This window comes from Triturus cristatus, chromosome 2_1, assembly GCF_964204655.1.
Source record: "Triturus cristatus chromosome 2_1, aTriCri1.1, whole genome shotgun sequence".
In the NCBI taxonomy this organism is placed as follows: domain Eukaryota; kingdom Metazoa; phylum Chordata; class Amphibia; order Caudata; family Salamandridae; genus Triturus; species Triturus cristatus.
The window spans coordinates 992,236,372-992,260,110 of NC_140581.1; the positions used below are offsets into that span (position 1 = coordinate 992,236,372).

The window sequence follows — 23,739 nt, forward strand, 5'->3', positions numbered from 1 at the left end:
ACCAGAACTGGAAAAAACATCCTCCGGTCACAAGATAAACAATCCAAAATGCTTGTTCTATAAACATCAACTCCCATCAGTCTGTGGGATAACACAGCATTCAAGTCCTTCCACGCCGTCCATAACTCCTAGAAAGCTCCTCCATTCTGTGAAGCCCTCCTCTTTCTTCGCTGCTGTGCAGCCAGTTAAGTCCCTTTCTTGTTTTCTGGGATTTATTGCGTTTAGTATTTAGGGCTAATAGCGATTTGGTGGGTCAGGAGTTAAGGGACGCAACTGTTCTTTTGAGTATGTGTTGTTTTTATCTTCACAGAGTCCCTTACGGCCGCGGGAGCGTTTAATTCGCTCCTTTCGCGGCCGGTCCACCTGCGGCGGCCTTTGTTGGCCGCTAGGGGGAGCCCGTGCGTCTCGTTGCTCTCGCGGCGTGGCTTTCTCTTCCTTGAGAGCCGCGCTGGGAGAGTCGAGTAGCCGGAGCCTGTCCCCCTGCCGCCTCACCAGAACGCCCTTCGGGGGTCTGTATTGTCCCGCATTTACATGGTTTTACGCCCGCAGGGGTCTGTATTCAACAGCGGAGGTCTCTGAACTCCGTAATCGCCTGAGGGCAGGTTTGAGCACTTTTAAATTGAGAGCACGCTGGGTGGCGGTGTGGCCTAGTCAGTAACTGAGGGCCTGCACGCTTGGGGTGTGTGTGCCACCCACAGCGGTTAGGCCGCATTTAGAGCCTTGCAGTTTCTTGGATCTGCCCAAAATCGTCCTGGCGCTGCCAGTACACGTTTGGCCCTGGTAAAGACTTGGTCTGTTGTGGCTGTTTCCCCTGTTGGCCTTAGCCTGCACTGTTGCCTACCTGTTACGAAGTTCTCCACTTCTGCAGTGTTGCGGCATTGCCTTGAGGTTATCTGGGGGCAGTATGGAGCAGGGGAGCTATTATGAGGAAGAGGAGGCGACACAGTACTTACCTCTGGATGATGATTTCTTTGAAGCTGTAGATAGTTCTATCTTTAGGTGTGTTAATGAAGTGGTAGCCCCTATGGAGGAACGCCTGTCTAACCGCATAGTGGCGGAATGCGCTAGATTAGCGCAGGCCCATCGGAGGGCTCCTTCTCCTGCACCAGGTCCTTTACCTGAGGAGGTTGGCCCGTCCCCCAAGAAAGTACGTAGGGAGGGCGGAACGGAGGAGTCGCAGGGGGTGGACAAGGACGCCTTTGAACGCTTGAGGCAGGCTTTCTTGGCGAAGTCCGGTCCCCCTCCTTCTGCGCCTCCCCCACCGCCGGAGCCCGCAGTCCCCTCCGCCCCTCCCTCACCGTCCCAGACTGGAGGTTCCCCGGCAGATACCGATGATGAGAAGGGGTCTTCGCGTTCTTGGCGTCCGGCCAGTTCCGCGGGCACATTGCCCCAGGATGACACAGGTATGCTGGACCTGGATGAGATTATGCATCCGCGCTCCGCAGCCTGGGCTCCGGGGGACAAGGTGGCCAAGTTCGTGGCGGGACACCTACGCAAGCCTCTAGAGAAGAAGGCACGGGGATGTCTCAGAGCGGCATGTCCACGGCCCACTTTGGAGGGGAAGGTAGCCCTTACGCCCGAGTTAGATTCGAAAATGGCTACCTTCCTGGCTAAATATGTGAAAGACCCCCGCAAGGGTATAGACCGATCCTGGCGATCGTGCCAGGATAAGCTTTTGGATGCCATAGGTCCTATGACCAAGATTCTAGATATGGCGGAGGAGGCAAAAGTCACGGGTTCTACCATTTCCACCGAGGTGCTATCTAACTGGGCGCAAAGGGCGATAATCTTCATGGGGAATGCAAACTGCACCCTATCAACTGAACGCCGACGTTCATTGCTGATCAAACTCGACCCAAAACTGGGCGACTTAGCATCTTCCGAGGCAGGCGCTGTGGCTCAAGGGGGCCTCTTTGGGGACCCCTTCGTAAAAGAATTTGTAAAATTCGTTGCCACTTTCACCTCCTTAGACAAGGCCCAATCCAGCATCAAAAGAGTTTTCCAAACTCGTTTTTCCCAAGGGGCCGGTCGCGGCAGGGGCCGCGCGACCGGCCGTGGCGGTCAGCAGACTAGTAACAGGGGACAAGTCTCCGGGCGAGGGCAGTACAACTCCTCGGCCAATTACAACAACTTCTACCCTACCAGAGGTCAACGTTTCCGGGTCCGTGGTGGCTTTAAGAACAATTCCGGCGGAGGCCAATCAAGCGGTGAGTGTCATGCAAGCGGAGCAAGTGCGTATAGGGGGTCGTTTGGCAGCCTTTTAGGACGCTTGGGCACAGCTTACGGCAGATGCTTGGGTCTTGCAGACTGTAAAGGGATTTCACGTAGAATTTTACGATCTGCCTGTTCAGGCAGAATGCCCACGGCCCATTTCCTTTTCCGTCCCCGATGCGCAGCTACTCGACGAGGAGGTGTCCACCCTGCTCAGGAAGGGAGCCATCTGTCGATCAGCTCTGCACCCACACGGTTTCCTCAGCAATATCTTTTTGGTTGAGAAGACCGATGGGGGACGGAGTCCGGTGATCAACCTCAAAGAGTTCAACGGGTGGTTGGTCTACAGGGATTTCAAGATGGAGGGGATCCATCTTCTTCGGGATGTGAGGCTGGACCTCAAGGATGCGTATCTGGTGGTTCCGGTCCATCCTCCCCATCACAGATTTCTCCAGTTTTCTCTGGCGGGGCCAGGTGTGCGAGTTCACTGCCCTTCCGTTCGGGCTTTCTTCCGCACCTTGGTGCTTCACAAAGGTGCTTCATCCTGTGATAGAGTTTTTGAGGGGGCAAGGATTCAGGATGATTGTGTACTTAGACGACATCCTTCTCATGGCGCAGTGCCCCCTGAAGCTGATGGCTCAATTGCAGCAGACAGTATCCCTCTTAGAGAGCCTGGGGTTTGTCATCAACGGGACAAAGTCGGTCCTAGCACCAACGCGCAGTCTGGTCTTTCTCGGTTTCGTCGTGGATTCCGTTCAGGCCTCCTTGAGCCTCCCATCTCGCAAGATGGCCAAAATCCGACCATCTCCAGACCCCAAACCTCCCTCCGTCAGATTGCCCGGTTGGTAGGACTTCTTTCCTCCTCCATCCATGCAATCTTTCCGGGACCCCTTCATTATCGGGCCTTGCAGCGCCTAAAAGCGCATCACCTCAGGAGGGGGCTTTCGTACGACCAGGCAGTCCCTCTGTCGGAAGAGGCCAAAGAGGAGATGTCATGGTGGTTGGCACACATGGAGTTCTGGAACGGCCGTGCAATCTTCGGCTCAGCACCGGATTTAGTCATAGAATCGGACGCAAGCAGGTCCGGATGGGGTGCCCGGTGCGGAGAATTTTCCACAGGCGGCGTTTGGTCGTCAGAGGAGCAGAAGTTGCATATCAACGCCTTGGAACTTCTGGCTGGTTCGTTCGCTGTCCGTTGTTGGACCAAGCATCAAGCGAGCGCGTGTGTGTGCTTTTGAAGATGCACAACGTTTCAGCGGTCCGTTATGTCAATCGACTGGGAAGTCCCCGGTCCCGGGCCTTGGCGAATCTCATGAAGGAATTTTGGGAGTATTGCTTGGCACACCAAATTTCGGTGATGGCGGAGTACCTGCCGGGCCAAGCCAACCAGGTAGCGGATTGGCATTCCAGACATCTGAGAGACTCCAGCCTATGGAAGCTGGATGTTCTGGTCTTTCAATGGTTAAACGATCTCTGGGGCACGTTCTCGGGCGATCTTTTGCGTCTCATCTCGACCATCAGCTCCCACGCTTTTTCAGTTGGAGGCCACGGACGCGTTTCTCCAGGACTGGAGTCACGAGAAGGGTTATGCCTTCCCACCGTTCTCGATGGTGATAAGAACCGCAACCCGGGTCCGGCTCTTGGAAGCAGATTTAGTGGTGGTGACGCCTTGTTGGAGGTCTCAAGTTTGGTTTCCAGTTCTTCTGGAACTTTCTTGGGATTTTCCAATCCTACTCCCCCCGCTTCCTCATCTTCTTCTGAATCCGAACGGGGAGCAGCACCACCTCATTCACCAAGGATCTCTCCGCCTCATGGCATGGAGGCTTTCAGGAGACGCTGGTCGCTCCCAGGCCTTTCGGGAACGGCTCAAGGTCTCTTATCAAGGGCCTGGGCAGACAGTACATCTAAACGCTATCGGAATAAGTGGATGCGTTGGTGTCTTCGACGGGGTCTTGATCCCATGGTCGCAGGCGTCGTTCCCATGTTGAACTTTCTGGCTGATTTGGCCATGGAGGGTCTGGCTTACCGCTCTATTAACGCGGTTCGTTCGGCGATTTCTGCAGCTCATTATCCGGTAGACGGAGCCCCGATCGGGGAACACCCGTTCGTCTGTCGACTCTTGCGGGGTATCCGTCTGTCACTTCCCCCGGAACCGCGATACTCGGTCCTCTGGGATGTCAATTTGGTCTTGAATCTTTTCTTATCCTGGCAGCTGAATAAATATCTTTCTTTGAAGGAACTCTCCGCTAAGCTGGCCATGCTGTTATGTCTAGTTTCCTGTCACCGGGTTTCTGACGTCCGGGCGTTGGACGTTACGGCAAGGACCTTCTCCCCGGAAGGGGTTACGTTTACGTTGGGTCGACGTACCAAATCAGATTCAAGGACTATTTCATATCCAGCTTTTACGGACGCGCCCAAACTGTGTGTGGTGAATTGTCTAAAGACATATGAGGACATGACTCTTGAATTACGCCCTCCAGGCGAACGGCAACTTCTTATTGCCTTGAGAAAACCGCACAAAGCTGTCTCCTCCCCCACGATAGCCAGGTGGGTGAGGTGGGTCATGCAAGAAGCGGGTATTGATACGAAGCAGTTTGGGGCGCATTCGGCCAGGGGCGCGATGGCCTCTAAGGCGTTTTCTTTGGGAGCTCGCTTGGAGGATCTTATGCGAGCGGCAGATTGGTCTTCCGATTCCACCTTCAAAAGGTTTTATTTTAAACCGGTGGTGGATGTGGCTCAGTTGGTGGTAAGTAAGCTTTGAACTAGCATAATCGGAGCCTCCGGTCCTGTCATAGAATCGAAATTTGCCTAGCAGGGTAACGGTAAGTTTCAATTCTATTAAGGCCATGGAGGCGAGGATTATCCCTCCCTTTGCGCAGTTGGTGCGAACCCTCCCGTTCTTCCGTAAGTAATCCAGTTTCCAGTTTTCTGTCAGCTGTTTGATTGCCGCATTGCGACCTTGTGTTATGGGATGTTGGGTTGCCGGCTGGGCCGCGTGTCCAGTAATAAACTCTCGTGTTTGTTTACATGCAGGGAATGATGGAGCTAAGCAAGATCAGTAATGTTCAGGCGTGAATTGCGCGAAGAAAGAGGAGGGCTTCACGGAATGGAGGAGCTTTCTAGGAGTTATGGACAGCGTGGAAGGACTTGGATGCTGTGTTATCCCACGGACTGATGGGAGTTGATGTTTATAGAACAAGCATTTTGGATTGTTTATCTTGTGACCGGAGGATGGTTTTTCCAGTTCTGGTTGTAAAAGTCACTCTTTTCTGCTTTTCTGGCTGCTGTGTGTTTGGCATAGTAATAAAGCGAAGGAAGGAAAAGCATAATCCTCGCCTCCGTGTCCTTAATAGAATTGAAACTTATCGTTACCCTGCTAGGCAAATTTCGATTCCTCGGTTGATGGGAGGTTACTCCGCAGGTCGCTTGATTAATTCTTGGGTGACAGCTAAGATCACCTCCCCATGGTCTGTGCTGGACACGACAGGTAAGACACAGCTCTGTAATCCTGGCTAGTGTGATGAGAGACATGGATGAGCACAGCTGGGATGCACTATGATAAAGTCATTCATGATACAAGCTGTTGTTGTAGAGATATTATTGTAAATGTATTTATATGGCACTTACAATTATTTTAAGGTGGGGATATTATGATAGAAGTGGATTTGAAAAGGGAAAGTAGTGAGTTGTTTTCTAAGATATAGTTGTGTGTGCTTGTTAGTTGGGTGGCACGGCTAAAATGGAGTGGTGAAAGATTAAGAGGATGCATGGGAATTCACAGTAGTCAGGTTTGGGATGAGTCACTGTGTAAGGATGGGAAGGATTTGTTTTCTTTTAAATAGCAAAATATACACACACATATATACATATATATATATATATATATATATATATACACACACACACAATGCTTGGTAAATTTTGTTTGGTTGATTAAACCCTCAATATAAATATATGTACATTTAAGTAGCAATATTTACACGGTCAGCTGTCAACATTTATCACGTGGTGCATTTTTATTTGTTTCAAACACCTGTAATTATCACACATACTATATATATATATATATATATATATATATATATATATATATATATATATATATATATATATATATATTACCTACTGGCGGTCGCCAGTAGGTAGTTATAGTTAGGACCCCTTTTCCATAGGAAATCCGCAACATTCTATTTTGAATAACTTTGGCACCGGTCGATGAATCCTCGCGAATTTCTCAAAATAGGTGGGGCGCTACGCTCCGCTCCTACCCTGAAAGTCTCGGGGGGATTCGTCAAGCGGGGGCTGAGATAAAAGGGGGGTCCCAAAACGCGTTTTTCCCATGCATTTTTCCATAGGACCTTTAGAACGAGCTACAGCCCGAACGGCTGAACAGAATTACTAGAAATTTGGCAGAGAGGTAGTCCGTAGGTCAAGGAAGTGCCTTTTGTAGGTTTGGTGTAAATCTGTTCAGTAGATTCTGAGAAAATAGCCTTTAAATCAATATATATATCTGAGCCCGCTTACCGTACGCTTACCGTACGCGTACGGTGGCGTGCGCGATTCTGATTGGCTCTTAGATCTTAGTAAACATTCGAATCGGCCGAAACCAGGAAGCGGCGTCCGCCATTTTGTCTCTCGCACTGAGTGTTATTTATCAAACATGATGCCCAAAAACATGTTACGGGGCTGTTTTGACAACTCCCTCCCACATAGTCATGTTGAGGGAGTCCCCAAACATCCCCCAAGAGCAAAAACGGTTTTATTTTTTTTTCGGCAATTTCGCCGAGTACGCTTACCGTACGCTTACCGTAAGCGTACGGTAAAAAATAGAAATAAAAAAAAACACTATCCACACTTACCCCACCCCCTGTGCTTTTGGTGGCCGTAGGCCACCAAATGTACATGGCTTATTACATCAGTAAAAAAACTATATTTTGGCAACATGAAATTATAAAATCGAAATAAAAAAAACACTATCCACATTGACCCCACCCCCTGTGCTTTTGGTGGCCGAAGGCCACCAAATGTACAGGGCTTATTAAAGTTGATAAAAACCGTGCTCGGAACGCACTGCGTTAAGTGGGCGCGCACGCCTCGAATGGCGTAAAGTAACTTAGCATTTAAAAAACCGTACAAATTCACTGAAAAAAACATAGGTTTCACACACGTTATAGTTAGGAATTAGCATTTAAAAAACCTTGCAAATTCACTGAAAAAACCATAGGTTTCACACATGTTATAGTTAGCGGAAATTTTACTGATAAAAAACCAATGAAATTGCCCCGTTATAGTTAGTGCTGGCAACTATAACTCACGCGACCGCAATCTTCTGCTGATGACATATGTGTCTTTATAAAAAAAAATATTTGTAATATATGTATAGCTAAAAATGTATGGAAGAAGACATGGGCAAATACGTGTCTAAATACAGTATTAGCATCAGCAGAGGATTGCGGTCGCGTGAGTTATAGTTGCCAGCACTAACTATAACGGGGCAATTTCATTGGTTTTTTATCAGTAAAATTTCCGCTAACTATAACATGTGTGAAACCTATGGTTTTTTCAGTGAATATATATATACACACACACAGCACCTAGTGTAGTTATTAGTAGCTGATGTGACCTTCTATATATGCACCTATATGTACATAGAAGCAGTAATTGTGACATGGTCTGATGTGTACGTGTCCTTTGGTGGAATGTGTAATTTCCCCTTATATAAATGTGTCCTCTTATAACAGAAGGCATAGTTCAAAGTACAGTTGTCAAGCAAGCCTCATGGTGTACGGAATGAGTAAAGGGAGTGAGTCAGACGGTGTCCAAGTAACTGTGGGTGGGTCTACACGAAAATATTGTGCAGTTTTTAAGTGGCTGTTCTTGAGTTATGAGTAGAGTCGTCATGTGGGGAAGCTTTTGACTAATCTGCTGAAGTGGAGATGGTTGTCTGTGGATTTTATGTTTGCGGGAAGGGAATTCCTTAGTTTGGTCCACCCATGGTTATTGTAATCTTGTATGTGGGAATTATAAGGTGGGGAGCCATTATTGAGCGTGGGTTCTTTTGCTTTATGTATTTGCTGATTTTTTTCCCATGAAGACTGAACCTTTGCCATCTATTGATTTGTGGGTGATACAAAGCAGCTTGAAGTAGGATCTTCTGGCATCTGGTAAACAGTGTAGCGCCCTCAATGCAGGTGAGATGTGTGCTTGTGGCTCTGCATGTATTAGGAGTCTAGCGGCAATGTTTTGAATTCTTTTGTAGCCTCCTAATGCTTTAAGTTTTCAAATCACGATACTGGTGATGGACAGGATCAGGACATACTTGGACTGACTATAAGATCATCCATGACAAAAGCACACTGTTTCAGTTACTTCTGTGTCTTTACTTGCGACTGTCCTTTTCCCTATGTCATTCTTGGAACAATTTGATTGTTTTTCATATTTCCAGAGCACAAGTCAGTTTGGTTCTGTATCCATATTTAGGTATTTAGATCAACATTTGGTGTTTCTTTCCTGAATTTTAGATGATCACACAAATATTTGGAAGAGGTATCCAGACTTTTACTGATGCTACCAGTAGATTTATATGCTCAGGGTTATTTTCCTTTAGCTATTCTTGTGGATTACCCAGATTACCCTCTACAATCCATAGGATTAAGTACAGGGACTTGTGTATTAGCAAAAGAAACCTTTCATTTTAACTTTGTGGGTGTCCAAAGAATTGCACATGTCAACTAAAGCCACATTTCTCTGAACCGCCCCTTTTTCAAGACCCCAACCCCTAAGCTTGAGACTACATAAAATCCACAGCGTTTGTAGATTTTCATTAGCCATAAACTGTATTTGCAGCCAGGAAAAAAAAGCAAACCCCAATTCTGTGTGACAGGATTAAGATACTCCAGCTTGAAATTCCACATTTAAAACAAAATATTTTGGAAATCGGACCCCAAGTTTGCAAAATGACAACAGGTTAACTGCCTTTATCTGTTCCCCACCACCTAACAACTTCAATTATGAACAATGGCTCATCCCTCAATTGGGCAGTTTAGGTCCAGTAACAGTCAGATTATTGGGAGAACACTAACTGAGCTCAAAAGTTAACAGTTACACATGATATTTTTCTTAGGGTAGCCTACGCAGGTTACCATATATTGTTAGGCAGAGTTGGAAAACGCTGTATGAGTCCTCCAGTTGCGCATCTAACTCCCTATATACCCTGATTTTAAAAATCTGGATATTTCTCTCAAAATACCCATGGTTGACCGGCGCCATGCGCTGACATCTGCAAACCACTAAAACTTCTGAGAAGGATCTGGCTGCTGAGACTAAAATAGTGAAGCCTCAGCCTAAGAGGCGGAGCATGGAAACAGCAGCCAGAGCTTGCAGGATAAGAAGATGAGGTGTCTGGCAGCGCCTTCTTATCTCCCCAGAGTGACACTTCTTGTGCACTTTAACAGACTGCCGCTATGTCTTCAACCAATGGGTATCTGGACCAGAAGACACGAAAGGCTACAGGGAGGCTTTGGACTCACCGTCAATTCTCCAGCATTGAGGCGGCTCAGATACAAGGGCCTTGGCCAGGAAATCAGCAGAAAAGAGGTAAACCAATAGAGGGATACCAGCTGACATCTAAGCATCTAGGCACCAGAGGAGGCCTCAGCTGACCTGAGATCCCTGCCTGCAATGGCCAAGTAGACAAGGCCACAAAGGAAAATTTCAGATTTTTCCAGATTAAAAACGAGGTCCTGGAAAATAGTATGATGATCACTTTAACACATGTGGGGGAGAGAGAAGCCCGAATGGACCACCACTTGTCAGTACTACGTATACTGCGAAAGAAGATAAACTACAAACGCTAATGTGAATGAATCTGTCCATGATGCAGAAACTACTATTCTTGTGATGGCATCTGGTGAAAAACAAATGGCTTAAGGCCCAAAGACCAAAGCACCTTACAATGGAACAACAAATAGAAACATTGTACACATTTGTCAAATATAAGGGGGCCAGGATAGGTTTTACAGCTTTGTTTTGAGCAGACCTGACTTTTTCCTGAGGCGTGACAGTTGCTTGATATTACACTGGAAGAAGTAAACTTTTAGTGACTGAAACATAGAAAAGTGGGAAATTCATTATAGATCTATCTGAACCACTGACAAATAAGGAACACCTACAATTCCCATGATGAAATATCTGAGAGACGAATCTACATAATGTGCTATAAGACAGTATTTGGAAGCAAACACAGGAAATGATGAGCTCAGTAAGCCCACAGAAAATTACAAAATTGGGTTAGGAGTAACATACATGAAGGTAAGGAGAGAGCCAGAAAGATGTTGTACTTGGATGGACAATATCTCAAGATACTAGAGAATGAGACTGGGACTTAATTGAGCTACACCCCTTGACCACGGGAAACCAAGATGCCTACTGTGTCCCAGAACAGCAAGGGTCTCAGTTGCTAAGGGGGCAGCCTACCTATGTGGCACCAAATTAACATGAACTGGGATTGAAAAGGCCAGGATTCTACGTAAAGACAGGGAAGGCTTGACAACCTCCATCATCCGAGAACATTATGGGCAGCAGCCTTGTTTTGGGCAGCCCCAGCAGTAGAGGAGTGGGCATGGGGCGACTGCCCGAACAGGGAGGGAACATCACACTCATCCTGGAGACTAGGCCTGTGAGCTGCCTGAGAGAAGAACAATAGCAAGAGGCCTACTTGGAATTGAGGGCAGATGCCACATACACTGGGTTAGATGAAGGGAACCCAGAGAAGTAATGGTGAAATCAGTGAAGGTGACCTCCGAGAAGGACATGCTTTTACCATCAGTGGGAGTGGAAGGAATACTTAAAATCATTGTTGTGATGTAAAAAGCTCAATGGCATATAAAGAAGCAAATCCTGCATTGCCACACACAAACTGGAAAGGTACAAGTCAAGACTATTGAAAACAATCCATACATTATAGACAGTTGAACTAAACAGAAATAATGGGGGAGAAGCAAAAATATGACTTTTTTGGATAATGTGCAACTAATACTGTGAATCCACTCCAAAAGCCAAGGAAACTGTAGCTGCTTGAGAAGAGCCTTAGTAATAAATCACATTTTTTGCCTGAATCAATCAGCCAGGCATTTATACTCCTCCAAATCTCATTAGAGTTCCTGAAGAGGGGGCATAAACTATAGACCACAAGTTAAGGTCCCCTAGTAAGGAGATAGACCTCAAGACCCCAGCAATTCATACAATGCAACTTAAAGGAGAGTCAGATTGGAGGAGACCTGATTCTAATGGAACATCCACTTATTTGCCAAGAGATGCGGCTTGCAGAAATAGACAGAGTAGTGATCACTAATAATTGCACAGCTGAAGTGGAAGGGTGGAAAAGGGGTTTACCAAATCTTCGCCCATCCAACATAAAATGCCTTTCAAACACAAAAAACAAGTAAAGCAAGTTCCATATCAAACTCAAAACACACTCAGGGGAAGACACATATTCCCCAGGGATTATATTCCCCAGGCACCTTTAACCAGTCTCAACAGACCATGTGAGACAAAATTGAGGACTGAGAACTGTCCACACTGCAACAATTTGCACATTGCAGGCAAAATTACTAAAATTCCTGAGACACAAAAATTGTCCTGCAAACCTCTTGATGCTCCTGATGATACTGAAATACTACTTGACGGGACACTCACGGCTACTCTGACGTTCACAGGAAAAAGGAACTTCAAACTGGGTGTCCTAACTAAAGTCCACTTCTTATGAATTATAGAAAAAGCATCATAGCTACTACGAAACAAGATTCCATTCAATATGAAGGGAACACAATCTCAATATTCCAGGAAGCCGCCTCTCATACTCTCAACAGATGGGGTAACTTTAAAGAAAAAAAAACTATCACTGGAGATTTCCATTTTGCCTTTTTTTCACGTTGAATAATAAACACCACACAACAGAGACAAGGGAAGAGGTCAGGTTTATTTAGATCCTTCACCACCTCCCCAACCAAGAAAATGAACAGCAGCTGGAAGAACAAACCAACAGTCTAAGAGACCAAAAAAAATATAAGGCACCTACGAAGACTCAGAGACAAGAGACTGCCCCTCACAATACAATACAGATATCTATTATGTTCCTGGCCTTCAGGTTAGACTTTTTTCTCTAAGTTCAGTTAAAGTTTACAAGGTTCCCACCTGTAAACCCCTTCCCCTTACATTTAGGGACATGGATGAAATAGATCTTCAAAAGAAACTCAGTTGCTAATCCATTTCATAATTAAACCAATACCAACCTCCCCAATTACGGGACCCAAGGTGGTCCAAGAGGTGAATACACTTAAAACAACAACCCCCAGTTACACTACTTGCTTATAAAACACAAAGCTGTCACTCCCTAATGAAACAGAGAGCAATCTTGAAATCAATAGACTCAAAGGATAAAGTAATTGCATTCTTACAAGAGACACACTTAATGATACACTTTGCAGTTAATCCATAGACTAAAGGGGTTGCTAATTAAAACGAGTTTTAGCGCATACAGTCTAAAAAGATAAAAAGGCATGTATTCTAATTTTGAAGGTCAAAGTTGAAGATAAACTCGTGACTTTAATCTCTATTTAAGTCCAGGATGACAATAATTTTTTTTTTACGATAAATGATTCCCATCTCTTGCTAATTATACATTAGTCAATTTGATAACAAGATAGAACTTCAACGTAGCCCTAAATCCTGTTGAGACCTCATCAGGCCTAAGTAGTTGCTACTGAGTATCTCCCCCCTCGCTAACAAGAGGCATTCAAGCTCTAGACTTGATTGATATCTCAAGGACATATTGATCACTCAAATCATAATGATATGAACATCACATTTTTCTTGGAGGATAGATATTGTTCAGCTACAACAAGCAAAAACTCAACGGCTATGTCCAGCACAATAGGGATTGAACTTTTATAAGATCCTGCCCGGTCACATTACCATATTACATAACCATCGAGAAAATATTCCCATCCATTCAGTGGCAGATGAACAGCATTGCCTTCAGGGACCCAAGCTGAGATATTAAATTAGAGCCCTGGAAAATTAGTAGCCCTAGAAAATTATTTCCATTAAATTGATACAGAGGAGGTCTCCTGGTCAACCATTTGGACCACTGCAAAAACTGTAGTTAGGGAAGTGTAGGAATGCTGGTTAGGCTTCACCATGCAAACTCTCACAATACCCCAAAGAAGGTCCTTGGATTCACAATAATAAATCCTTAGTTCAGTCCTGTTAGAGTGGTGAGGAGCAGTCAGGCTTTACTAGAGGAACATGTGTTAAGCATTTCAGAGTACCAACATGGACGATAAGTAATTGACATGACTCGAGACAAATCACAGACACCAAATTATAAAAATAAAGCAGATTTGAACATAATTTCTGACACCAAAACGAAGTATATCTGATAAATAACCAGGGTTATGGATTTTAGAAGCAATTTAAAATCAGTGCAAAACAGTAGTGCAAAACGTTATCATTGCGGTCTATGGGAAAAAGCACTAGAGAAAATTGGTCACTCGCGGGTCGAGTTGCGTGGAACCCAACGAGGATAAAGGTGATGCAGGTCCCAGGACGAAGCCATGACAGTCAGTTCAATTTTACCTGGCTCAAGAAGCCCGGGTGCAGAGTTGTCCTGGCTGTTCTTGGTACTGAAGCGGGAGCCATGGGAGAGTTGGTTTTACCGCTTACACAGTGCTGGTGGGGAACAGGGTGCAAAAAGTCAACAACTAAGCCATTGCTGACGCCAGATGAAGGTTTGTGGAGTTACTTTGAGGTGTAGCATTGAGTAAAGGGGGTCATTGCCGGACTGGCGACCAGAAAGCCTTGGCAGAGATAAGGACAGGATAAAGTTAATTTGAAGTCCAGGGGAACACGGTAGCCGTCTGAAACTTCGTGCAGGTCAGGATTATGCTTCCCACAATGCACTGGATAATCTACTTCTGGGCAATCCCTCTAAGGTTCTGATCGCCAGCGATTCTTTGGTTCTGGTACATTGTTTTTACCTGTGATTGAAGGGGACTGGTGCAATCAGTCCAAGGGAATCTAAGGTTGGTTCTGGCTCTCACAGGGGTCCCCCCGCCTGGGGGAACCGAGCTCCGGGCTAGGACGAGTCACGGTTGTGCAGTTCCAGGGTGGTGCACAGGTGCAGAATATCGCTCTTTTGGTTAGTGCAAGTACTGTTGTCGCAGACTAGGCAATCTTTTTTGTCCTCTTTGATGCAAGTTGGATCAGAACTGAGGTTCTGTTGTCAGAGGTAGCCCTTAAATACTAGATTTAGGGGCATTAGGGGTGTGGGTGCAAGTGGCCAATGGGCTAGCCCCAACGACTAGGCAGAAATCTTCTTTAGTTGTACAGACCAGGTAGCCCACCCTATGCAACCAACATATAATACAAGTGGGAAGCGTGGTTCCCTAAGGTATCGGTCCCCAGGAGAACAGATGCGACCCTGAAAAAAAGCACAGGTGAAGTTTAAAACATGTTTTTTGTGGCGCTACTGCTGCTCAGGAAATGGCTACCGCAATCTTAATTAACTTCAACTGCAGGAATGCTGCACTCTTCTTCTACTGGGCGTGCTTTCTCTCAGGAATGCTCCACACTGCCTCATTTTGCATGTTTTCACACTAGACAGGTGCTTTTCTCTCAATGATAGTGCAGTCTGGGCGCTTTACTCATCAAAATGTTATATTTAGTGCTTTCATTTCAACAACGTTACAAGTTTTAGCTCTCTTTCCAGAAATGTTCTGCACAATTGACACTCTGCATATTGTAATGCAAGTTGCTTTCACAACTACCCTGCAAGTTTGGCACTCTTAACAAGAATACATTTATTGTTCTTTTAAAATAAGACTGCAAGTTTGGTGCTCGATTAGAAATGAATACTATAAGTTTGACACTCTTCATCATATTAATATAAAGTTTGGGCTCTTTCAAATAAAATTGCATGTTTGGCGCTCTCCTGATAGTCAATGCTGTACGTTGGCGCTCACTCACATCAATTCAGCTGTTTTTTCATCGTAAAACAGTAAGGTTGGCGCTGTTTCAGATTATTATTATAGGTTCGTATTCCTTGAAAAATAACTTTGTAAGTTTGGTACTCTCTCAATAAATAATATCACAAGCTTCAACTGGGTGATTGTAATTTGAGGGAGTTATTTCCAGCTGGTGTATGGGCAGAATAAAGAAATCTCATTTAAATACCAAGGTGCAGACCATATCCAAAACAATCACAAACTCTTCTTCTAGGAGGATTTTGATGGATACTTTTGTCTCGCCTAATGGCATGGCGCACTAAGCTATTTCTGTCACCCCAGTGAAATCTCATTCACCCTCTTCCACGAATAAGAGACTTAAACAAACCCCCTTCACTTGAGAGATCATCATTTCCTATATCATTAGAGATTCTATTGAAAGAAATTCGAGCCCTTCGTCATTTTTTTGAGGAGACAAAATAAAGGCATTCAAAGTCTTGATGATAAATGGTCACTCATGGAGTTACGAGTGTCTTTGGTGGAGCAGCTGGTTAGTGACTTACATGATGAAACAAACAAAATTGCTATTTTGGAAAAGGAGGTCCTTCAGTAAAAAAAAAGGACGTGGGAGACTTCGAGAACAGGAACAGATGCAATAATTTACATATTTATGGTCTTCCTGGGGGTACGGAGGGGGAAGATCAAGTCTCCTTTTTTGTATCCTTTCTACCACAATTAGATGATTTCCCTCTTGCCACGAATCTAACTATACAGCGAGCGGATAGACTGGGTACTCATGTTTCTACTTCTGTGCTACCTACTAAACCTCAAGGAGTCATCATCTTCTTTTTAAAATTTACAGCTCTTTTGAAAGTACTGAATGCAGCTAAATCTAAAAACAAAACATATGGTTGGGCAGAAATATCTTCATTTCGCGAAATCTCTCCAATGTCACAGCCAACGGAAGGAAAGAATTTCCCATCCTTCACCCTGCATTACTTACAGTGGGGCTCGCTATGATCTCTTTCATCTGTGTCTTTTCGAGGTCACTTACTAAAACAATATCCCCTTGTACGAAAACCCTTCGGAACCCAGGAAATTTATGAACTCTCATAAGACTGATAAAATGGACACTGCTGGTCCCTCTGCAAACTAATATCCTATGCAATGGTCAGCTTGTTTCTTCTCCATGATAATTGTGGATAAAATGTTTTTCCTGGTGATGTTCTGCATACGTTAATTTTTTCTCGACCTTTTTCTTACAGATACACAATTGCTTCCTTAATACATTCCCCTGAGAAGGATAGTATTGCAAACCCCAAAGTCGGGGCCTCCTTCGGGAAAGCTAAACAGACTATAGTGACTTTGTTTTCTACCGCAGAGCAAAAACGTAAAGGTATGACGCCCAATGAGCTTCAATCAGATAGCGTTTTAATAACTCCGCGGGCTGATATCTTGGCTGCAGCTAACTTACTCAATGAGAAGGGGGCAAGAGATGACAATATGCTAAAAGCTCAAACAGACATTGAATTAAAAGAAAAGGAAGGCAGTCGGTTTACATCTTCTGAGGCAGAAATACTGAGTGAAAAGCCGATCCCAGAAAAATCTGCTATGGCTATATCTTCGGAGTTCGAGTCTGGGGATTTTTACTCTGTGTCAGAGAACTCTGCCTCGTCATGTGAAGAGCTGGCTGCACAATATTCGAAACAAATGTCTATTGAGGGCGAGTGCGATTCAGATGAAGATGAAGTGAATGTCAGCGCCGAGCTTGGCGAGGAGGATACCCAACTACTGTAAGAGGTCGAGGTGATACATCTATGGCAGAGGGAGTTATCGGTGCTCAGGATGATCAAGTGGGGGATATTACTCTTGCTACAATATATCAGACTATCTTGAGTCACATGGATAAGACGGCATTAGAAAGTCAAAAAATTCAAAATTCCTGTCGAAAATTACAAGGATCGATTAGAAGGTTAGTAAAAGCACAGTCGGACTTTGGAGAACGATTTACGGAAGCTGAAACCAGAATTTCCAATATTGAGGATGAATTGATTAAACAAAAAATGGCCACTGAGACTTTAAGTAGTAATAAAGAGGATGTGCTTTGGAGACTGGCCGATATGGAAAATCGCTCTCGACGTAACAACCTAAGAATAATGCAAATTCCTGAAGGCAATGAAGGGCAAGACCCACGGAAATTTGTAGTGGACCTTTTTCAGAAAGCGTTTCCAAGTTTGAGTAAATGGGATTGGGAACGGGAAATTGAAAGGGCTCATAGATTCCCGTTTAATACTCAACCTCGCTCTGCCCGGAATTTAATTAGACCCAGACCAATTCTTGTTGCCTTCAATAGTTTTCGAGCCAGAGAAGATATTTATTTACATACACGACCAAATAGTCGATCCATGGCTGAAGGATTTACTTTTTTTACCACACCTGATTATTCCAAATATACAATGGATATTCGATGGCAGTTGCCGACAGCTGGTGGATCAATTTTAAAAAAAGGGCGCTCAGGCATATATTATGAATCCCGCAAAACTTAAAGTGATATATAAAGAAAAATCGAGATTTTTTACTAATGTCATGTTAGCTAAGGAATATTTACAACTCTTGAAGGATTCCTAAAGAACAAGTTACTTACCTTCGGTAACGATGTATCTGTAAGAAACATTAGTTAGTTAGATTCCTCACCTTAGAATATCCCCAGGCGTCAGACTGGATCCGGAAGATTTTTCGTCAGCAATACCCCTTGCGCGTCGCTAGGCGTCGGCTGCGGCTCCGCGTCCGTCGTCGTGCGCCGGAATGACGTCGTCGGAGTACTTAGAAGCCGCCCTCGCGCGCTGACGTCAGTTCTTATACATAGCTTTCCGCGCCAGGAACGCAGAGCCATGCAAAGACCGACACTGGTGCCAAAAATAAAATCTAGGGGCCTGAAAAGGATAACCTTAACCCTAGATGTCAGTTCGCAGAACGGGGAGGATGGGTGGGTCGGTGAGGAATCTAACTAATGTTTCTTACAGATACATCGTTACCGAAGGTAAGTAACTTGTTCATCTGAAAGAAACACGTTAGTTAGATTCCTCACCTTAGAATAGATACCCAAGCAATACCATCCCCGGTGGTGGGTCTGCGAACCAAGATCACACCAGAAAGTCCTGGAGGACAGAACGGCCAAAGAAGCCATCCCTCCGGACTTGGCTGTCAAGGCAATAATGCCTGGCAAACGTGTGTAGCGAAGCCCACGTCGCCGCCTGACAGATGTCCTGCAAAGGGACACCCCGTCCCAAAGCAGTAGTAGCCGCTGTGGCCCGAGTGGAGTGGGCGCGCAGCCCAACAGGAGGGTCCTTTTTTGCCAAGGAGTAACAAATTTTGATGCACAAAACGACCCACCGAGAGATGGTCCGTTTGTGCACCGCTTTCCCCTTCTTAGCACCCACGTATCCAACGAAAAGTTGGTCGTCCACCCGGAACTGCTTTGTGCGGTCCAGATAAAAGGAGAGCGCACGTTTTGGGTCCAGACGGTGGAGCCTCTCTTCCTCTTTGGAAGGATGCGGAGGCGGAAAGAAGGTGGGCAAGGTGACAGACTGCCCAAGATGAAATAGAGTCACCACTTTCGGAAGAAAGGAGGGACGAGGCCGAAGGACAACCTTGTCCGGATGAACAGACAGAAAAGGAGGCTTTGAAGATAAAGCCTGGAGCTCACTCACCCGTCTAGCCGAGGTGATGGCTACCAGAAAAGCAGTCTTAAGAGTCAGAAGACGAAGAGGACAATTGTGAAGAGGCTCGAAGGGAGCGCACATCAGGAATGTCAAGACAAGATTCAAGTCCCACTGAGGCATTACAAAAGGGACAGGAGGGAACGTGTGAGTAATGCCTTTTAGAAAGCGTGTAACTACAGGGGACTTGAAAAGAGAAGGCTGATCAGGAAGCCTTAAGAAGGCAGAGATGGCAGCAAGATAACCTTTCAAGGTGCCCAAGGCAGAGCCCTGCCGGGCCAAAGAAAGAAGAAAGAGGAGAACCTCAGAAAGAGGGGCGGAAAGGGGATCCACAGCCTTTGCTGTGCACCATGCCACAAATTTGTTCCACCGGCAGGCGTATACCGTCTTTGTGGAGGGACGCCTGGCTGCCAGAATGATATCACAGACTTCAGAAGGCAAGTCAAATGGCATCAACTGCCGCCGCTCAATCTCCACGCATGGAGGTGGAGGCTGGACAGGTTCGGGTGGAGGATCGTCCCCTGCTGCTGCGACAGAAGATCCTCCTGAAGGGGCAGACGTATCGGAGGATCGGTCAACATACTGAGTAGCTCGGGATACCAGTACCTTCGTGCCCAGTCCGGAGCCACCAAGATGACTTGGGCCCGGTCGCGCTTGATCTTCTTCAGCACTCTGGGCAGAAGTGGTATAGGCGGAAAGGCGTACAACAGACCGCAACTCCACTCGTGACGAAAAGCGTCGCCGAGCTAGTGCCGCCTTGGAAATTCCAACGTGCAGAACTGCTGACATTGCGCGTTCTCTTCGGTGGCGAATAGATCTAACCAAGGCTCTCCCCACTGCTGAAAGAGACCTTGCGCCACTTCGGAGTTCAGACGCCATTCGTGATCCATCATGCACCGGCGGCTGAGTTCGTCTGCTCTGGCGTTCAGAGAGCCCGCCAGATGTTGAACCACCAGGGTGACGCCCTGGTGTTCCAGCCATGTCCAGAGGCGCAGAGCCTCCTGACAAAGGGTCCACGACCCCACCCCGCCCTGTGTGTTGCAATATCACATGGCGGTGGTGTTGTCCGTGAACACCTGCACGACACTTCCCCTGACAGAGGGAAGGAAGGCTTTCAGTGCAAGTCGGATCGCTCTCAACTCCAACAGGTTGATGTGGAGACGAGACTCCGCCGGAGACCAGAGGCCTCTGATCTCCGCCTCTCCCATATGGCCACCCCATCCCAGGAGGGACGCATCCGTCACCACGACATGCTCCGGATGGGGAAGGGAGAGGCTCTTGCCCTTGACCCAATCGCGATCCGTGAGCCACCACTGCAACTGCTGTGCAGTGCCCTCCGAGATCAAGACATGGTCGGACAGGTTGCCGTGATGCTGGGCCCACTGAAACTTCAGGTCCCACTGCAGAGCCCGCATGCGCCGCCTGGCGTGATGCACTAGTAGGATGCAGGAGGCCATCAGCCCCAGAAGCCGCAACACTAGCCTGACCGAGACCCAGGATAGAGGCCGAAAGATGGGAATCAGGGCCTGTATATCCCGGACCCGCTGTTCCGGTGGATGGACCCGGAACTGCGCCGAATCGAGAACCGCTCCGATGAAGAGGAGCTTTTGAGAGGGGCTCAGGTGTGACTTCGGCACGTTGATGGAAAATCCCAGCAAATGCAGGAGATCCGCCGTAGTCTGGAGGTGGGAGATGACTGTCTGGGGCGAGCCCGCCTTCAACAACCAGTCGTCGAGATAGGGGAAGACTGGAACCCCTGATCTGCGCAGATGAGCTGCGACCACCACCAGCACTTTCGTGAACACCCGAGGGGCACTGGTGAGGCCGAAGGGGAGCACGGTAAACTGAAAGTGCTCTGGGCCCACCGTGAACCGCAGGTAACGCCGGTGGGCCGGCAGGACAGGGATGTGGAAATATGCGTCCTGCAAGTCCAACGCTACCATCCAGTCTCCGGGGTCTAGGGCAGCTAGAACCTGAGCCAAAGTTAACATCTTGAACCTTTCCTTCCGGAGGAAGGTATTGACGTTCCGGAGGTCCAAGATAGGGCGTAGGCCCCCTTTGCCCTTCTTGGGAACCAGAAAGTAGTGGGAATAACAACCACGACCTACTTCTGGGCTCGGAACGCGCTTGACGGCCCCCTTGGCCAAGAGGGCCGAAACTTCCTCGTGGAGAAGATTAAAATGATCCCCCGAGATACGGTGGTGCTGCGGTGGCATGGCTGGAGGGGTCGTCTCGAAGGGGAGGGAGTAGCCCCTTCGGACGATTTGCAGCACCCACCTGTCCGATGTGATGGACCGCCAGTGGAGCAGGTGATGGCGAACTCTGCCGCCCACTGGCGTGGAATGGGCCTGAAAGCTCGGACTAGGAAGGCTTTGAGGCGGATGCTGCCGGGGTGGATGTGGGCTGACCTCGTCGTCCTCCAGAACCGCCTCGGCGGAAACCACGTCCGCGACCGCGCGCAGGTTGGTTCTGCGGCTGGTGGCTAGGCGCACGTGAGGAGGCACCCCTTCCTTGGCCACGAAAGGGGCGAAAGGCGGAAGTTTGCGACCGCGGGGCCGAGAGGCCCAAGGACTTGGCCGTAGCCCGGGAGTCCTTAAAGCGATTCAGCGCACTGTCCGCTTTCTCGCCAAAAAGGCGAGTGCCATCAAAGGGCATGTCCATGAGAGTGCTCTGGACATCGCCCGAAAATGACGTGGACCGCAGCCAGGCGTGACGTCTAAGCGCCACTGTGGTAGAAATGGCCCTACCAGCGAGTCCGTGGTGTCAAGCCCACATCGTATAGCATGTCGCGCGGCATCCCTCCCATCGGCCAGAGCCTGGGTAAGTCGTGTCCGGACCTCCTCCGGACACAGGGGCAGCGCGTCCTCCACCGCATCCCACAGAGAGTGGGAATAACGGTCCAAGAGACAAGCGGTGTTCAAAGACCGCAGGCCCAAACTAAGGGAGGAGAACAGCTTCTTGCCAAACTGTTCTAGTCTCTTGGAATCCCGGTCCGGCGGGGCGGTCGGGAAAGAGGATTGGGAGGTGGAGGCCTGGATAACCAGGCTCTCAGGGGTAGGGTGTTGGGACAGAAAACTGGGGTCGCCCGGAGCAAGGCGGTGGCGCCTGGCGACGTTCCTGTCCACAGGAGGAACTGTGGAGGGCTTGGACCAGGTGCCCTGCAGAACGTCAATGAGGGCCTCATTGAATTGCAGCAGAGGCTCAGTGGAGCTTGCTGCAGACTGAAGCACCTCAGTAAGGACGTTAGTCCTCACAGCCACGGCAGGCAGCTCGAGCCCAAGGGCTGCGGCCGCCTTGCGCAGCACCACAGAGAAAGCAGCGCCCTCCTCCGAAGCCACAGTCGGAGGAGAGACAAATCCAGTGTCTGGAGAGGTATCCAGGCCACTGGCCTCCCCCAGTTCATCTGCCCAGTCCTGGGACAGTTGAGCCTGAACGGCCATAGGATCCTCGGATCCCTCCCAGTTGCCCCCATCATCCGACTCCTGGTATAGAGGAGAAAGTAACGGAGCCGGGCGGTAGACATAATGTGTCTCTAGCGGCGCCGATCGCGGCGTCCATCGACGCCGTACCGGCGCCGGGCCCGGAGTGGGACTGAACCGGGACTCGACGTCGAACGGAGTCGACGTCGGGGGTGGTACCGGTGTCGACGCCGGCGGAGGAGGCGTGACGAGGTCGACCGGCGTCGGCGGGGACTCGAGAACGGGTCCCACGGGCGCTTAAGGCGTCGAGGCCGGAGCCGTCAACGGCGCCGGGGCCGGAGCCACCGGCAGGCAAGGCAGCCCAGTCGGGTCCGCGGGGCCCGAAGGCGCACCAGCGGGCGCCGACGGCGGAGCCAGATTCCTCATGGCCGAGAGGAAGGCACTGACTTCCGCCGGCGTCGCGTCAGTCCCAGGGACCGGAGGGTATGGGGACGTGCGCGGCGCCTGCGGCTCCGCCGGAGCCGCGGGGGTGGAACCACCCTGACCCTCGGCCGAGTCGCGCGACCGGCGAGGGGAGTCCGAAGAGCGGTGTCGCCTCTTGGACTTCTTGGAATGCTTCGACTTACCCGAAGACTTGGATCCCGACGACCGATGGTGACGTCGGCTGCGGCTCCGCGACCGATCCTTGGACCTCCTCCTGGACCGGGATCGAGAGGCGCGCGGAGCCGAGTGGCGAATCTCGAGAAGCTTACGGGACCGCTCCCGTCTAGCCTTCGAGGTCAGGGCCTTGCAGTCCGAGCACGACTCCGCGTCGTGATCGAGGCCCAAGCAGTAAAGGCACCGGCGGTGATGGTCCATAACCGACATCAAGCGGCTACAGTCCGTACAGGCTTTGAAACCAGGCATCCTACCGGCACCGGAGTCGAGACAGGATCAAAAAGTTAGTCAAAAATTGACTAAAGGGGTAGCTCTCCCGGATCTGCGCTTACTGGCGCGGAAAAAAGAAGAACTGACGTCAGCGCGCGAGGGCGGCGTCTAAGTACTCCGACTACTTCATTCCGGTGCATGACGCCGACGACGGACGCGGAGCCGCAGACGACGCCTAGCGACGCGCAAGGGGTATTGCTGACGAAAAATCTTCCGGATCCAGTCTGACGCCTGGGGATATTCTAAGGTGAGGAATCTAACTAACGTGTTTCTTTCAGATGTTCCATATAAAATATCTGTACATTAGTCAGCAACTGCTGAGCCTAGGGATAAGATTACTGATATGTATTATCTGCTTTTTTTTGCTTCATAGTATCATTGATCTTTTTCTCTCATTCTTTGTTTAGGAGTACAGGTTAATGATTAAGGCAATCTCAGGCTTTGCACGGCAGGGAGGAT

At 48.2% G+C, this 23,739-nt stretch overlaps 2 protein-coding genes across 4 annotated transcripts in view; one reads left to right on the forward strand and one right to left on the reverse strand.

Annotated features, from left to right (window-relative positions):
• FOCAD (focadhesin) overlaps positions 1-23,739 on the reverse strand; it is a 1,730,079-nt gene that overhangs the window by 1,361,666 nt on the left and 344,674 nt on the right. The gene's annotated exons all lie outside the window — the stretch shown is intronic.
• LOC146866197 (uncharacterized) lies at positions 447-5,523 on the forward strand. Of its 2 annotated transcripts, none has more exons than XR_014976769.1 (2): positions 447-509; positions 5,245-5,523. XR_014976769.1 is itself a non-coding variant. In XM_085640806.1 (2 exons), exons 1-2 carry the CDS (start codon positions 905-907, stop codon positions 5,271-5,273), a joined length of 1,332 nt encoding a protein of 443 aa, XP_085496932.1. In that variant the 5' UTR covers positions 453-904; the 3' UTR covers positions 5,274-5,523. The 2 variants fall into 2 exon arrangements, 1 of the variants encoding a protein (XP_085496932.1); XM_085640806.1 differs by having other exon boundaries at positions 453-2,207.

What these genes read in the sequence shown, in the direction of transcription:
- LOC146866197 (XM_085640806.1), top strand. Translation starts at nt 905, where the DNA reads ATGGAGCAGGGGAGCTATTATGAGGAAGAGGAGGCGACACAGTACTTA. An exon ending in CGGCGGAGGCCAATCAAGCG is followed by an intron (nt 2,208 to 5,244) that starts GTGAGTGTCATG and finishes GTTTACATGCAG; the next exon opens with GGAATGATGGAGCTAAGCAA.